Source organism: Pezoporus occidentalis, unplaced genomic scaffold, assembly GCF_034315485.1.
Source record: "Pezoporus occidentalis ecotype Australia unplaced genomic scaffold, CSIRO_AGI_Poc_V1 ctg110, whole genome shotgun sequence".
NCBI lineage: Eukaryota > Metazoa > Chordata > Aves > Psittaciformes > Psittacidae > Pezoporus > Pezoporus occidentalis.
In genome coordinates this window covers 2,093,181-2,110,805 of record NW_026912887.1, presented here as the reverse complement: position 1 = coordinate 2,110,805, position 17,625 = coordinate 2,093,181, and the positions used below count along the sequence as shown (strand labels likewise).

The window sequence follows — 17,625 nt, the reverse complement described above, 5'->3', positions numbered from 1 at the left end:
GGGGGGTTGTTGGTTTGCTGATATTGAATTGATGTACAGCTCAGATGGAAAAGTGAAGTAGGGAATCCACTTACTTGTGGATGCTGATGCTCTCTTGAGACCCTGCATATTTGCTTCTAATTCCTGCTGCATATCCAGAAGCCAAATGTTTTCTGCCATGGTTGTGGCCCAGCTCTTTGCATAGGACTTGTATTCATCTCTCTCATGAGCCACCCTGTCTGCCATCAGATAGCCTGAAATATGTTTTGTACTGTGGTTTGTAGGGGAGGGGTTGTGGAGGTGGTGGTTCCCCCACCCCTTCAGGTTCCCCTCTTGAAGAGAGAAAGGATCTTTGACATCATTCCTCTCCCAGGGATAAGTGGTCTGATGCATTCCAAGCACTAGAAAAGGGTGTTGAATCAGTCTTAATTTAATCAGCTTTACAGGTGACATCTAGAGACAACTGGGAGTCTGATTTTAATTGTCTTAATCACTAGATGCTCTTAGAAGTATTTGATATAGTTAATCCTTAATATTCAGCACACTCGTTGTAGAATGAGATGCAAGCACACACTGCAGGCATATGGAGGTCAGATGCGCTCCTGCTCTCTCTGTCTGGAGCTCCTTGCAGAACAGCAGGGAAAGAAAATCTGCTTCCCACAGATGTTCAGCTTGTGGTGGTTTGACTATAATGAACCAAATCCTATTTATCTGGGCTGGTGTAAGTCTGCAGTAACATCGCTTGGTTTGTGGTTACACCTGTCGGAGTAAGGGTACAGCTCTGGGGCAGAATCTGCTTGTGCATGTTCTGCCTTGAACCACTGAACTAATCCTGCTGAACAGATTAATCATTAGAGGCCTGAGCCAATAGTCATTGAACTCAAAGGAAAGATTCCCTTTGGCATAGATGGATTTGGGGTGGGAATCCATAAGATTATAGTGGCATCAGACTGTTGCTATGTGATATTGCTTGTTGGTTGGAATTGGCCGTCGCATGCTAACCCTGAATGTGAGCATCCTCCTTGCAAGCAGTTAAGTGGGTGAATTGGTCTCAAAAAAAAAAAAGCCTTAAATATTTAGAATACAGATATTTTTCTCTGTTTATTTTGAGGTCAGTAGGAATTTACTTGCTTTTTTAAAAATAAAGATGCTAGAAAGTAATATCCCCTTGAAAGAAATTGTTCTTTTTTAATGTGGTAGTAAGGTCTGTAAGAAAACTCTGTGTATGACCAAGCTGTCAAAATAGGCTGTGACTTAAGCAACTCCATACAGCGCCCAGTTGATGGTCGCTCTAGTATAAAATTGTGACTGTTCAGGCAGTGCTGGAATGTGCGTCCTGTGTGCTACATCTGGGATGTGGTGGCCTGGGGCATGCAGCAGAGCACTTTACTTGCACAGCTTTGTTTAAAGAATTCTTTGTGAGAAAGGAAGTATATGTGCATGGGGGTTTCACATGGTTGCAGAGGGAAGACACTGCTGAACTTTGCCACGAGTATCTCTTTAAAAACTGAACCTACACTGAGAATTCAGCAATCAATGTGATCTAACAAAGTGCCAGTGCCCTAATTTGTAGGCAGTGTTACACAGGAGTTAACTGCTGCTACCATGGTATTCCCAAGCTGCTTGATGAATCCTTACCAAGCACGAGCTGTAAGTCATTCTCACTTTCTGTAATTATAAACCTGCTGTGCACCTGTGAAACTTCCCTGTTCTGACACTCTGAATGCTTCACCATCACCTTGGAGGCCTTTGGCTGTGTGGTAGGTCAGTATTTATGTTTTACACACAAGACAACATAGAGAACCAGGTCTTGCCCCATGGCATCCTGTGAGTCAGAGGTGAAGGTGGAACAGTTATTCTGGCCAACAGATTTTTCTGGCCTTTTGCCCTCCCAGTCCTGGCACCCTGAGAAGCAGCTTCCCTCTCTGACCCTGCTTCCCATACCCCTTCTCATTGACTAAAGTGCTGTGTCTGTAAACATTGGAGCATCTGGGATCTGACTGAGGGTATGCAGCCGTTGAGCGTATAGGGCAAGTGCCTGAATCCTGAACTTGCAGTGTGCTTGTATTTCACACTTCAATCTGTCCAGTTGCTTAGGATTCACATCCCTGAAGATGACAGGAGCCTTATGTATTGCTGTATAATTTATTTATTGTAGAGTCACAGAATGGCTTGGGTTAGAAAGATCATCTGATTGTAATCTCTGCCACAGGCAGGGACACCTTCCACTAGACCAAGTTACTCCAAGCCCCATCCAACCTGGCCTTGAGCACTGCCACGGATGGGGCAGCCACAGCTTCTCTGGGCAACCTGTGCCAAGGCCTTACCTGCATAATTATATATATTATCTATTATAATTAAAATTATATTTTTATTATCTGTCCTGGCCAGCATAAAACTGATCATATGGTATGTTCTGAAGAAGTGGCATGAGAGAGAGGGATAGTTCACACATGAGTGTCTCAAACCAGTAAGATACAGCTTTGGATTTGAGATACTTGCTGTGGGTTTTCTGGAATCATAGAGGCATGGAATAGCAGGATGGAAGGGACCTCAAGGATCATTTGACCTGACCTTTCTGGGCAGAGCATGACTTAGACTAGATGTGCCAGCACCCTGTCAGGCCAGATCGCAATATTCAATGTTGGGGAGTCCACCACTTCCCTGGGGAGATTATTCCTATGTTCTCGTTGGAATTTGTTCTCATTGTGAAAATTTTCCCTCTTGCGTCCAGTCAGAATGTCCCAGGAGTAACTTGTGCCCATCACCCCTTGTCTTTCCACGTTCATATCATAGCTCTGATTTTTTTTTTTTAGGGTCAAATCTGGATCACGTGCGTGTTTTTTTCTCAAATTAAAAAAAAGGATTAGACATCTGCTGCAAATGGATGATTTGGATTTTCTGCAAAGAGTGCCCATTCCTGTGCAGTTCATTGCCTTTTGAATGGGATACTTAGCTGTTTAAGCCAGATATTTGGAATAAAGTAGATGACTCAGTGTTAATCTGCTCTCAAATATCCTTTTGATTAGATTAGGCAAAGCAGAAACAGCCCAGCAAACTCTGCATTCTGCATCGTGTGCATCTGTGTACAATCAGTCTCTTGTGACCTTTGGGGGAGATGTATGGCCTGCGTGATCTGCACAGGGATGTATGGCTGCAGAAATAGATGGATGATGGAGTAATGAATCAAAGCTGTGTTTTCAGCACAGTGCAGCCTCAAGGTTGTATGCATGTTTGTTTGGCAATTAAGAGATGTTAGTCTTTACCTCTTCTGTGGTTCCTCTGGGATCCTGGGGGTGCTGAAGGTGATCCCTGGGGGATCTCTCTTTCAGGGAAGTTGGATGGATGATTCAAAGGGATGGTATAGTTGTATTGGCTGTCATGTGTCTACTGAGAAGGGAAAACCTTCCATACAAGACAAAGCGTGGTGATTGCCTTTCTGCTGACACCACCTCAGTGGTTCAGTTGACAGTGCCTTAACTTTCTGCTGTCTTCCAGGATAGCTACTTACACTGAAAGCATAGAATCATAGAATAGTTAGGGTTGGAAAGGACCTTAAGATCATCCAGTTCCAACCCCCCTGCCATGGGCAGGGACACCTCCCACTAAACCATGCCACCCAAGGCTTTGTCCAACCTGGCCTTGAACACTCCCAGGGATGGAGCATTCACAACTTCCTTGGGCAACCCATTCCAGTGCCTCACCACCCTAACAGTAAAGAATTTCTTCCTTATATCCAATCTAAACTTCCCCTGTTTAAGTTTTAACCCATTACCCCTTGTCCTGTCACTACAGTCCCTAATGAAGAGTCCCTCCCCAGCATCCCTATAGGCCCCCTTCAGACACTGGAAGCTGCTCTGAGGTCTCCACGCAGCCTTCTCTTCTCCAGGCTGAACAGCCCCAACTTCCTCAGCCTGTCTTTATACAGGAGGTGCTCCAGCCCCTGCTCATCCTCGTGGCCTTCCTCTGGACTTGTTCCAACAGTTCCATGTCCTTTTTATGTTGAGGACACCAGAACTGCACACAATACTCCCAAGTGAGGTCTCCCGAGAGCAGAGTAGAGGGGCAGGATCACCTCCTTCGACCTGCTGGTCACTCTCCTTTTGATGCAGCCCAGGATACGGTTGGCTTTCTGGGCTGCAAGCACACACTGCCTGCTCATGTTCAGTTTCTCATCAACCAACACCCCCAAGTCCTTCTCTGCAGGGCTGCTCTGAATCTCTTCTCTGCCCAACCTGCAGCTGTGCCTGGGATTGCTCCGACCCAGGTGTTAGGAGCATGCTGATAAGGAGCTAACCAAGATTCCTCCTTCATTATTACATGTCAGGTGTTAATTGTTTGTACTTTTTCTCCTCAAGACTAGGTACAGACAGGGCATAAGAAAATACCATTCATGGTTACAGTTTGTGAACTCTTTGCAACAAGCAGTCACTGGGAAGACTCAGAGGAAAGCTTGTGCTTGTGCCTAGGAAATGTTCCTGAGGTTCAGCAGGAACATGAGAAGCTCTTACGAGTCAAGAGAGCTCATAGGGAAGGTCTTGCTGATGTGGTCTAGCCCTTTGCATGGGGAAGGCCTCCCAGATGCCAGCACAGCACTCACTGCCTGAGCTTGCAGCTTCCACCTATGCAAATACACGGCTGGCTTGCATTCAGGGATGCTTTAAGCTTGAGTTGGGGCACATGGTCCTCAAAAGTGCTGCTGGTTCTGAGCTTATAGTGCAGCAGGAGCATGTGTATGGGCAGCATGGCTCATCAGCTGTCATTACAGGCAAAATGCTGTGCTACAGTAGGGCTAATCTGGTTTGAATGGGATAACCAGATCATCTAAGCACTGTAAGGGCGTAAGTGAGGGTTATAATGCTTGTTATGTGACTGGAGTAAGTAAGATACCCGAAGGCATTTGTGCTAAAGTCAGAGGTGAACCAGGCTCTCTCCTGGTCATTTAACCTTCCTTTCCTTTGGATTGTTAGAGCTCTGCTCATGCATGGCTGCTCATGTTATGCTCTATGAGTAAATATCCTGGGTTATGCACACACAGCAACTCCTGCATCACATTCCTGTGCAGGCAGCTGCTGTTGGAGCTGCTGATCCCCTGGTCTGGCTCCAGTCTGACCACAGAGTAATAATTGCTCTCTTGATGCACAAGCCAGGCTATTTTTTGGTACCTTCTCTTCTCCATTTTATTGGTAATGAGCTAATTCCATGATTTCTGAGTGAATAAGTCAGTGCTTTTCTGTGTGCATCTGCTTGAGCATTATGCTCATGGTTGTTCATCTCTTTCAGTTCGTACTATTAGGTTAGGAATGGTACCAGATCCATCCCAGTGGGTTTTATGTGGGAATGATGCCTGAACAAAAATCCTACCCTTAAAAAGTCTGTGAAACTTCAAAACCCTGCTGCTTGATTGCTTTTCTGGTGGAAAGAAAATACTATCTATGCTTTGCTTGGCTGCCTATTACAATGCTTAGTGCTCAAGATAAATTTGTCTGGTTCAGAAGGTGTCCTGAGTCTGCTCTTCTCCCTGTGCCAGTGCCAGTGCTCTGCCTGGGAAATGGTTTATAAATGTCTCATTAAAGACCTGTGTGTGCCTCCTTTTCTTTCTTTTTGTCATGGGATCAGCTCACTGAGAGCAGCTGTCTTCACTTCCGTAACAGCAGCCCCCAAACCACGCTTGTGCTTTACAGATTCCCACAGCCTGAGAAACCACGGACAACTGTGCACGTATGTGTGTGCTGGGGTTTGCAGACATGGCGGGCTTAGGCTGAGCTCGTTCCCAAGCTTTTCCATGCTGCTTTGAAAAGAAAAGACTCCAAGAAGTCAGCTTTGTGTTAGGTTTATAAAGAAGCTGAACATATGGTGCGTCTATAGCTACGCCACCGAAGACGCGGAGCCGCGGGTGAGTGTGCTGAGGATTTGAGGGACATTCAGGCTGCACTCAGAAGCTCACTGCAGGCAGGAGCCATCCCTGTAAGTGCATCTCTACCAGTTGGTGTTCTTGTTCTCTGGGCTGTCTCATGGGTGTCTGTTGTACTGGGCTAATCCAGGCTGCTTTCTAATGTTTCTTTCTGTCCTTAAGTCTTCTAGTAGTTGTGGTCTGGGCAAGGTAACCCTGTTTGGATATGGGATTGAGGGGACAGGTCTTGGATCTTTACAGCTAAGGTCTTGTTTAAATGGAAAATTATATCCTCTAATTCAAATAAACTGTAGTGAAAAATGTGAATAATGCTTCCAAGTAGCATTTTCTCTAGTTGAAGTGACTTCATTTACAGAAGGATTTAGCCTGTGTTATTCCACAGTACACTAAGGCATAGTCTTAGCTTTTTCAAGTGAGTCTCACTTATTCCTAGAGGCAGGGGTGCCACAAGCTGGGGAGGCAGACATGGATGCTCTGTCCTTTGTCAAACCTGAAACACCCTAAAAATTGCGGGATTTTTATTTCCATTATTTTCTGGGCAAACCCGGCGCTGCTCCAGAGGTGTGATAGATGGGTCAGATTCCAGGCTGTTGAATAGCGTATTGAAACATGAATGTTGAAAGAATATATACTTAGTTTTTAAAATAATAATTATGTAAAACTGAAGACTGTAATCTTGAGATGAATAGATCCATCCATATGCTGCAAGTTAATTATCCCTCACTGAAAGGAACCTTGTGCATTTTCTACTAGTCACTTGCCTCCTGAGTGCCCTGTGCTGCCAAAACCTATCTGCTTTGCATATTTTGAATACCATTGTTTATTTGAAAAGCCCAAAATCCTCACCCATAGCAAATATATACCTTTGCTGTTTGTTTCTTTTAAGAATAATACTGGATTTGATCTAGTGTAGTTCCTAAACCCCAGGGTCCTCCATCCCTCCTGTCTCCAGCGGGCACCAAGAAAGCACATCTTGCCTGTGGCAGAGCAGATTTCGTACCAGCCAGCCTCTTGAATGAGACCTTTATAAGAAGGCTTTTGTTCCCTATGTCTGTTTGAGGTTCAGTGCCCTTCCCAGCTGCCTCTGTGAAGACAAATATCTGCCTCAATCGGTATCTCCTTGCATTCAGTGCTGCAACTTTGCAGCAGCTCTCATTTGATTTTGCTTGTTCATTCATAAGTCGTGTTTGCTTTCTTATTTTCTTCTTTTCCTTCATCCTCCTGGCAGATTTCTTTCTAGGCCTCTCTCCTTTCTTCGAAGGAGCCAGAGCCAGTGATGCTGAAGTTGCATCAGATCTTAATATCCATGCCTTGGGGGTTATTCCAGGGAACAGTAGGCAACAGATTTCCAGGGTGCCAGATGCAGAGCTTGTCTCCATGCCAGATTACAGCCCCAACTTTTCAGCTTTGAACTTGCAGAGCTCTCAGTTGTTGTTTCCAAGCCAGCCATAAATCTCTCGGGCTGCTTCCTCCCACAGGCATTTGGCTATTGCTTGCAAAGTGTCGCTTTCTCTCACAGTCACCTCTTCCCTCTCTCTGCCTTGTCCTGCAGCTTGAAAGGGCTGTGATAAGTCTTGCAGAAAACAGCTGCTTCGTTGCTGTGCTGGGTAATTTGAATTTGGGTATGGCAGAGTGGGCTGGCTTTCACTGGATTGCCAACGGTGTCGTGTTGATGTAATCCCAGCTGCTTAACAAGCTCCAGTCCCTGTGTGGGAACCTGGAAATGACATGTGGTGAGGCCTCACCATCACCGAGTGCTGTACAGCCAGCCAGCCAGCCCTTCTCTTGTGGGAGACCCTGTCAGCCTGTGTGGCTGCTGCTGGTGCTGTCCCCCTGCCTGTGGGGTGCAGCTCCTGGTGGTGCAGTGGGTTGTTCTGCCTGTCTCTTGCCTGGTAGACTGTAATTGATAGGGACTGAGACTTGAGTCTTTGGCAGCAGATGCTCTGGACTGGCCTTCATTATTCCCTTCTCTGTAGGGGAAGCTCTGATCAGCTCTGCTCTCTATCGGTTAATGCATCTCTGTGTTGTGCTTGGGGATGAAATACTATTGCAGACCCAGAGAGGTTTACAGTACTTGCAGTGTAAAAGAACAAGCAGAACTAGGAGCTTATAGGTACTTGGTTGTAAAGACAATGTGCTACTGTTCTGCACCTCCAGGTCATAGTGGGTGGTGGTGCTCTGTTGCCAACACAAATGCTAGGTGCTCTGAGTACAGGCTGCAGGTTGAATGGGGCAGTGTCTGATGTCCCAGCTGAGACCACATCCTCACCCAAGCACTGACTTACAGGGCAGTGAGCCAGGCTTCCCTAGTGCCTCTTAGGCTTTACTTAATCCTGTGGCAGTAAAACCATACATTATTCCTTTTAGCAGGCACCCCTGCGGCCAGCAGTGTGGTTTCCCAGTGATAAAATCTGTGTGTGCTTCAAATGGGCATTAGGATCCCCTGGTCACGGGGCTGCCCTGAAGCCCTGCCCAGGCTGGGAGGGAGCAGAGCTGGTACCAGTTTTGTGACTGGTTAGTTTAGTTGCAGGGCTGCACATTGACATGCTCACAAGCTGCAAGGCATGCTGTCCCCTCACAGTTTAGTAATATCTATAGCACCATTATAGATCTATCTATAGTATGGGCCAGTGAGACGAGAATGTTGTGTCTTCAGGTCTTGTGACACTGACACTTCTGCCAGGCTTGGTACAGCTTTTCTTGCTGGCTAGTGGATAAGAAACTTGTTGATTGCTGTGGAGAGGGAAAGCAGCCTGGAAGTGGAAAGGCAGTTCTGTGCTGCATGCTGGGCTGTCTTGTCATGTGGTGGGATTGGAGGGTAAAAACTTCTGAGGATTAAATGGAGACAGACAAGACCTCTCCTAGGGGCACAGTAAAGCTCTTCTGTAAGTATGATGTGTTCTCTCATTTCTCCCTCCTTTCTGGCATAAGATGTTACTCTGGTGTATCTCTTTTTTTCCTTTCAACCTAATGTGATTCCATTTTATCAATTTACTGCCTGTCTCCTGATTCCCATGGCAACACAACAGGCTGCATTTGTGATTCCTTTGGCAGTTGGGGTGCCTGGCATGTGTCTTGGGAGCAGCAAGATTACAAAAGGGTTCTGCAGGGAGTAGGAAATACATAGGCAACACTCACTAGCTTTTCATGCTAAACTATTTTTCTCTTCCTCTCCCTCCTCCCCTTCAGAAACAAGTTTCCTTTGCCCTTTGTTTCAATTGCCTGGTGATAAGAAATGAGCAACTGCAGTGCTGTGGGAGGTCAGAAGATGTGGAGGGGGTGAGGGGATGTGGATGGCACTTAGACATAGCACAAGGCAGAGCATCTCATCAGGGGTCCTGCAAAGAAGGGTGTTCCTGCTGATGCTGCAGAGCAAGTGCTCTGTTCCTCCTGCTTCAGCTTTCAGAGCTTACTTGAAGGGGGACTCTTGCTCCTCTACTGTGCAAAGCTCTCTTCACCCCTTCCTACAGCAGGCACTTCTGAGAGCTGGTAGAGTCTGTCCCGTTTGTGGGGGGAGTCCTGCTTCCAGGGATTTTGGACACATGGCTTTCATTGGCACAGTAATGAGAGCCATGTGAACAGGCTGAAGCTTCTGTTAAAACCTTTAATCTCTCCAGCTCTTGGCTGATAGGGATTCGTTTGGCTCCTGAAGTACTGGTGCCCTGTCACTGTGGGGTACCCTGCCACTGTGGACTCCTACAACTGATGGGACAAGTTTATAAGAGGGGACCTAAGCACCAGGGCTGCTGTGGCTGTTACGAATGTGTCGTGGGAGCTTTATGAAGGGAAAATAGAGATCTAGAGTTGGATAAGATGTGCATAAGTGGGTGCTGCATGTATGACTGATTTATAAGTTGTTGTTCAGCCCTGAAAGCTGACCTACAGGAAGACCATTTAAACTGAAAAGAATGAGCTGGCCCATGGGCACAATAGGGTTATAAAGTTGGAAAGCCTAAGTGGAAGAGATCCTGCTTTCTGCTTGTTGTGTCTTGGAGCCTGGCCCCTGCGAGAGGGAGGGAGGAGCTGCAGTCCTCTGGCAAGTGAGGCTCGTGTTGGGCAGAGCAGCAGAGGGAGATCCTGCTGGACCAAGGGAGGAAAGAGCTTTCCTCTTTGCTGGCTTCCAGGTGAGCTGCTGAGTAGGATGCCCAATAGTCACCTTCAAAGACTTCCTGTGGCTTCTTGATCAGCATCAGCAGGTAATGGCAGGGTTGGAGTAGAAGATGATCAGTCTGTATTTTGTTGGTTTTGTTTCTCTTGTGAAACTCTCAACTTTGTACCTGAGATCTGTAGCCTCGCTTTGCTGCCAGAGTGTTTTTTGGAACTTGGTGTTCCAAGTTTGGAGCTGGGCGGTCTGACCAGGAGCAACAAATCCAAGTGGTAGAGGCATAGACAAGCTCTTTGGATGTTTTAACAACAGGGCCATAATGAAGGTGAACCTCTGGCAGTGCCTCACTTAAATCCTATTTCTGAATAGTTCACCTCATGCTAAAGAATAATAATCCTTCTGACTGAGCTGCTCTGCTCTGGAGCCTACAATTAGATGGTTTCCCCGAGATGTTACAATTACTGTAGTTGCAGCCCTGCCTGTCAGACTGGCACCTAAAAGCAATGGAGGCTATAAAGTCCCACTAAATTTTGGCTTTTGGGGGAACACAATGTTACACCAAAAGTCTAGTGAACTTTCTTTTTCTTCTTTATTCTGGTCCAAGTCAGTATTTGAAGGTGGTTGCTCTCACGGTGAAATATGTGAGTCTAGACATGGTTTTAAATCCTGCTGCATTGTTTGTTCAGCCTTAGGCAGCCTTCCTGCGTTTCTCTGCTTGAGCTTCACTGCTGAAGGGTTTGCTTATCTAAGCCATATTGCAGAGGTGTTTGTGAACGCTAATGTAACCTGTATCTTGATCCTTAACTAACAGCTGTAATAAGGACGTGTGCTGAAATCAGGCTCCAGTAGGACTAGAAAACTAGCTTTGATCTTGTTGAATACAGATGCAGAGCCCCCCAGTTTCTGTGCTTATAGTGTGGTAAAGTTGAATTTGGCTGTTGTGCTTGGCAAGTTGCACACGTGTGTCACAAGCATGCCAGCAACATGAAATCTGTGTGTTGCGGCACTTTGCTGAGCATGGACCAAGGATGGAAGTTGTGTTTCTAATTTATTCTCATAATCATGGAAGGAGAGAGGTACATATCACAGATGCTGTTGGTGATAAACTACTGTAGCCATCTCTGGTTATTAAACTAAAAGTTTCTTTAATATAACTTGCAGGTTCCTAATCTGGCTTCTTTACTGTCCTGTGCTATTAAACACTAACATGAAAATGGTGGTCTTATTTTCTGCTTATGGTTGCTTTTATGGTTCATATGGATGGAACTCTGTTTCCTCCCCATCTCTTCTTCTTTCAAGTCTTTTGTAAAGATCAAAAGCTCTAAGCATCCTTATAGGTTTTGGGTTTTGCTTTTTAAGGTGGAGCCAGTTCTTGGATGTAATATCCCTCTAATGGACCTCATGTTCTCATACTGTCTTTTACAATACTGGGAGTAACACAGGCTTGAATGTCAGGTATTTGCCAAAAAAAAAAGTTAATGCAGAACATGTGAGGTTGAGGAAACTTTCAGAGTAGGGCCCAAAAGCCAAGAGAAGGTTTCTCCAAGAAGCCACAATCAAACTGGTGCAACTGTGCCATAGAGATCTGTCAAGAGCATTGACTCTGGAGTCTAATGAGAACCAAACTATCAATATTAATTGCTCTTGGTGCTGGTTCAGCAGAAACTAAGTTCTTTATGCTACCACTGAGGCATTGGTGCTCTTTTCTTTCCCTGACATTAGCAAAGCTTTGAGGTATCTTGGTTTGAGAGTTTTTCTGTTCTTCAGGCTTTCTAGAAGCTGAACCTTATCTTTCAGGCCCATTACTTCTGAAAGAGCTGTAGGAATGATGCAGTGGTGTCCGAGTCTGAACAGCTTTCACAGTTCATTTCAGACAAGCACTCGAGTTTGGCTTGTCTCTGCAGCTCTGAGGCTTTCTCTGTCACCCTTCTCCAGTAGGAAAGACAAATCTCTTCCTGGGTGGGCTTTAGGCTGTTCTGGTTGGTGGCACCCAGAAATTTCAGCTTAAAGTTTGATTAAAGAGCCCAGGTCACTTTCATTGAGCACAGGATGTATGGGGCCAAGTCTTGTGCACATACCCCCGCTACACTAGCTGTGGGGAGAAGTACACTTGGGACCTCAGTGCTACCAAGAACTGAGGATGAATGAAGGTCCATGGTATATGACTTGCTGGATTTATTTTTCAAGCTAAATTCTACAGTGTCTTGCGTGGTTTCTTTTAGGGCTTTACTTAACCTCCCCCTTTAACCTTCATAGGGTTTTAATGGATTCCATATGTCCTTGTCTTTAGTTCCCTGGGGCCTAGGCTGAAAGCCCAGTTTGTGATAGTTTGACAGTGGCGTCTACATGAGTTGGGTCCCACTGTCTTGTTTGCTTGGGTTTTCTTTGTTCCACTTCAGATGCCAGTCACATACTTAAGGGCCTTCTTGTGTATTACAATGAGTTTGGCCAATCAAGGGTGTGCTGAAGAGCGAGCAGGACAGTGAATTTCCAGCATCACCTGCAGTTTTCCCTATCTCAGTTCAGGGAAGCATATCTGGAGGTTTGGCTTCAACTTGATGGGCTGATGCTGGAATAAGTGCTCTTTACTGTGGGTTTTATTGAGTTTGGTGCATGGTGTGTCAGCCCTAGCAGATTGTGCGTGCAGGGGTGCGTAGATGCTTCCTGTTTAGAGAGATGCTGTTTATATTGAACATACTCCAGGTGTCTGCTCACTGCTGGGTTCTGCTCCAGCAAAGGGCATAACAGCAGCTGGGAAAACTGAGTAGATTGCAAAGACAGCTGCGTGGTCCCACAGGAGCTATTAGTGCCCTTGGTGGGACTCTAAATGCTCGGCCTGTTTGCCTGTATCCGAATACATGGAGGAGTTGCAGTAGCACCAGGTACTAAAATATCAGTGCCTCATACTTTTCTTGTTTTTCTTATTTATTATTTTTTGGATGACTTTGGCATCTTTCTTCAAAGCAGCAGTTCTTGGTCTTATTTTGATCCTGAAAGACTTAGCACCACTCCTGTCCTTTTAAACTTATTCACTTTAATACTGCCATGCAAAATAGCCTTTGGAGTTGTGGTGGGACTGGGGCATTGCAAAGGGGGATGAAGATGTGGAGTGGGCTCTTTGTGTGCAGAACCTGGGCAGCAGATGGAAATTTCTGTGCAGATTGCTTTCCTGCTGAGGAAGATGTGTAAGTAACGGGGTCACTCTGGTTTTAACCTCCACTCGGTGTTAACCTGCAACCTAAGTTGTTGTCCCAGATGTTTCCTTTCTGTAAATGCCCTTACCTGGTGTTTTGGCTGCCTTTTAGGATTTTCTCCTTATACCAAAACCTCTTTTCCCTTGATTCACAGGCTCACCTTTACACAAGCAGGGTACCACCTCCACCACCAGCGCCGAGAAGTCGGGTTCAAAGGTTGCCGAGGTGGGCGATGATTTCCTGGGAGACTTTGTGGTGGGTGAACGCGTCTGGGTAAATGGAGTGAAGCCAGGTGTGATCCAGTATCTTGGGGAGACACAATTTGCTCCGGGCCAGTGGGCAGGGGTTGTTCTGGATGACCCAGTGGGTAAGAATGACGGCTCTGTCGGTGGAGTGCGGTACTTTGAATGCCAGCCGCTGCAGGGGATCTTTACGCGACCGTCCAAGCTGACGCGGCAGCCGGTGGCCGAGGGCTCGGGGAGCGACGGCCCCTCCGTGGACTCCTTGACGGCTCAGAACTTGTCGCTGCACTCGGGGACAGCTACGCCACCTCTCTCCAGTCGTGTCATCCCCCTGCGGGAGAGCGTCCTCAACAGCGCCATGAAGACGGGCAATGAGTCTGGATCTAACCTCTCGGACAGTGGGTCTGTGAAAAAAGGGGAGAAGGACTTACGGCTTGGAGATCGCGTGCTGGTGAGTTTATGATGGGGCCTCTCTAGAAAGGCAAAGATCAAGGATTTGGCCCTTCCCAAAGTGTACCCAGTCAGGTTCAGGACAAGACAAAAGGAGGACAACTGGTGGTGAAGTGTGGGACAGAGCCTGGCCTTTGAAGGGGGATGCCTGGACCAAGCAGGCTTTGAATTGGATGGGGCTTGGAGCAACCTGCTCTAGTGGAAGGTATCCCTGCCCATGGCAGGGGTTTGGAACTAGATAAGCTTTAAGGTCCTTTCCAACCCAAACCATTCTGTGATTCCACAATTCATTGTTATTTGGGATGCTGTGTCTTCTGGACGTGTCTCTTTCACATGATGCAAGAGAACTGGTCCAGTAGAATAAGTGCTCTGGAATAAGTCCTGACCTCCAGTAGAATGAGGTCAGAGAGAAGGCAACTCAGATGTGAGAGGGAAATAGAAGAAAGATCATTGATGATTATTTAGATACTCTCCATATTGGTGTGTATTGCAGCTTTTGAGTAATTTGTGTATTGTTGCATGTGGTTGTACATACTCTGCTGGTAACTTCCCTTTTGGTGCTTCAGTTTTTATATGTGTTGGATGTGACACTAATTCCTTTCCTGTACAGAAAGCAACTTGCAATTGTTTTTATATAAAGGCAGAACTTTTGGAGAGATTACTGTACTGATGGATGGGTTCCCCATATCTGATTGTTGCTGCTGTTTTCGTTATCTAGAAGAGAGTACCTGATGACTTTAAGCCAAAATACCACACTTAGTACAAGTGTGGCTTACTGGAAGTTTGCCATCAAGCTTAGCATCATTTGTGTCCTAGCAAAGGAGTAGTGATTTCAGTGGAGGTGGAGAAGGAAAAGGAAGCTAACAAAGCATGGGAACTCAAAGCATGAGTTTTGTTCTGCAGCTCTGGAAAAGAGTTTAGTTTTGTTTAGTGTGTGTGATACATACTGTCATATCAAATATTGGAGGAGCCAAGCATTTGAGCACAGATCTGTTGCGATATCCCCAGTAATATCCCTGGATGCAGAGGATGAAGGTGACTGACCACCTGTGATAATGGGTTGCAGAGGGTTAGTCTTTGTACATCCTGGGCCATCTGGCTCCCATTTAAATCAGCTATGTAGTGTTTCCTTTTTGGGGCACTGGGTTCCAATACCAATAATGGTAGCAGGGAAGTGTAGACAGGCTTGCCAACTGTTTATTAACTGGGTTTGGTAGAACTTGGCTCTGCAGCTGATGTGAGTCAGGAGTGTGTGCAGGGGGCTGTCAGAGGAAATCTCGGTGTCCTTTGTGGTCTTATGGTGGGGTTTTTTTGGCTCTGTTCTGTCTCAACCAACCAGGCAATGGAGTAGTGTTCTTCAGAATTCAGGTTTAGCCCTTTTCTTCTCTTGGGGCATGGTCTGTCCACTTAATACTCTGCTTACCTCAGTGGGGCCCACTCAGACTGGGAGTTCAGCATACTCAGGCAATACAAACTGTTAGTATCTCTCCCTTTAGCTTCTGTTGAGTTGGTTTGGGGAGTTTTAGGGGTAATTTTGTTTGTTTGTTTGTAATGTGGGTGCATCCTTAAAAGCCCACCCTCCTGGCCTGCTAATTTATCCACCCCAGGTGTTACAAGATAAAATTTATGCTATCATTTGTTAGTGTAATAAATGGCTCCAAGAGCGAATCTGGAATGAGCTCAGCATCTCACTGTCTCTAGCAGGACTCCTCAGCTTACATTGGGAATTGTTTGCATGCATTAGTAGAGGTCCAGAAAAAGACCAGATAATGACAAGAAGAAGAAATAATTTTGCTGTTAAGTTCAGTAACATGTGCTTGGCTTGGCAGATGGCTTCTTTCAGTAATGGAGATGTCAGCTAACAATGTTTGGTGCTTGAATGCATACATAATAATTCTGGATTAAGCTGAGTTGCCTCAAATACCCTGAGTAAATCTTTGCTCTTGTCCTCTATGGATCGGTACAGGTTTAGTTGTCTTTATTACTCTGTGCTTTTATGAAAGATTTTCTTTTTATTTGAGGATGGCTTTTAGGCAGATGGGATCCAGCAAAGGTTTTCAAGTGAGGGAGGACACGTGTGTTCTGTAACTGCTCAGAGGATGGAGCACAAGGTTGCAAGGGTCCCTTCCAGGTCTGTGAGGCTGTTCTGCATTGTGCTCATTCCCTGCTAGTGGTTTTATTTAACTTCGCTCAAGTCCATTATAGCTTGAAGACAATTTTGCTTTTCAGTGAGTTTGTTCTGAGACCCTTTTTGGCACTAGCAGTTGCAAAAAGTGATTTCTAGCTTTCCATTAGAAGAAGTAGATAGTATTTGCTTTTGGCACTTTCTAACTCAGATTTTCTCCCAGAGATGCAAAAATTTCATTAAAGAGATAAAACCCCCACTCTAATATTGTAGAACTCATCTCTTAAAGTCTGACAAGTGAATGTGGAACAGTTAACCTTTGCTTTAGTAAGAATGGAGCTTCCCAAAGTAAGACAATTGCTGGAGTGCTGCAGTTAATGTGAGGCTGGCTTGTTGCCTTTCTCCAGGGAAAGAAGGGATGGAAACAGAGTGATGGAGCAGTTGAGCATTTTCTGCTTGGGAGGAATCTCTGCTGTGTTTGTTTTTTTTTTCCTAAGAAAATGTATTTTACATGCTTTGGGGAGGCTTTCTAAGCAGAGAAACATTCCATCCTACATGTGATTGCTTTCTTAAGGTGGGAAGGAAGTGGCTGTTCTCTGTATGTCAGTATGAATAAATAATAATAATAACAATCTAATATAGGTATTCTGGCCTTCAGCCTTCATTCTCCTAACTGGGATTGCACTTTTCAGTACTGAATTGTAGTAAAAAACAAGACTCTTTAAGAGCCAGGTTATATCCCAGTGGCTGATTGACTCTTGCTGGGAGGAAGTTGCCCCAGATACCCTTCAGATACATTCCAGTTGTGTGATTTTTGCTATGTCTTGTAGGTGGCCAAAGGCAGAACAGATGCTGAAAGAGCAGCAGCAGCTCTAGTGGGGAGATTCCAATGAAGTGATGCTGGATGGCAGCACTGCTGTGGCAGGCTGGCTGGGCTGGTGAAAACAGACTCTGGGCTCCCTCCTGAGTGTGTGATTTGAATCGCTTTCTCCTCTCTGTGCAGCAGTCTCTTTGCCTGTCCTGTGTTGCAACCGCTGGCTCTTGGCAAGTGAAAATTCTCATGAATAAAGTAGTCATGTTCTTCAGCATTGCCCCTGCCCTAACCCTACTCTGCAGCCTGAAGCTGCAGAAAGCCTTTAACCACCTGAGTGAAAACTCACTGCCATTAGAAGCTCCCTGGTGAGGAGAATTGCAGCCTGAGCCCTTCTTCTTGGGCAGAGACAACTACTTGTGCTGCTGCTGCCAGCTTGCTGTGAGCTATTTCAGTGCCTGAGTCTGAAGCCTTGCTGCTGTGAAGGCGTATGAATGAGGTGTTATGAAGGAAAGATTCGAGCTCTTTCTCAGAGCTTCCTGGGGTTTTAGAGGAGCAGCACTGCTCCTGCATGGGCTTTACAGATGAGCAGTCACAAGACAATTTCCTTATTGCAGACCAGGCAGTAAGAAGAGGCAGATCCTGTTCTGTAGTTCTAGTAGTAATTTCAGGGAAGGTGTTCTCAGTATTTCATTGCCTGCTTTCAGCTCAGTCCCTAAGGACACTGTGTCATGACTGGATTGTGTAACAGTGTTGTAGAGCCCAAGACCTTGCTTGGGAGCATGGGAATGACTGAGCTCTGTCC

General features: G+C 45.8%; 1 protein-coding gene across 4 annotated transcripts in view; it reads left to right on the top strand.

The window, feature by feature from the left end:
• Nucleotides 1–17,625, top strand: part of CLIP2 (CAP-Gly domain containing linker protein 2) — a 78,568-nt gene that overhangs the window by 24,289 nt on the left and 36,654 nt on the right. For all 4 annotated transcript variants that reach the window (XM_062632223.1, XM_062632213.1, XM_062632241.1 and 1 more), the window contains exon 3: nucleotides 13,347–13,885. In XM_062632223.1, coding sequence (XP_062488207.1) covers nucleotides 13,347–13,885 — 539 coding nt within the window. The remainder of the gene's footprint in view (nucleotides 1–13,346; nucleotides 13,886–17,625) is intronic.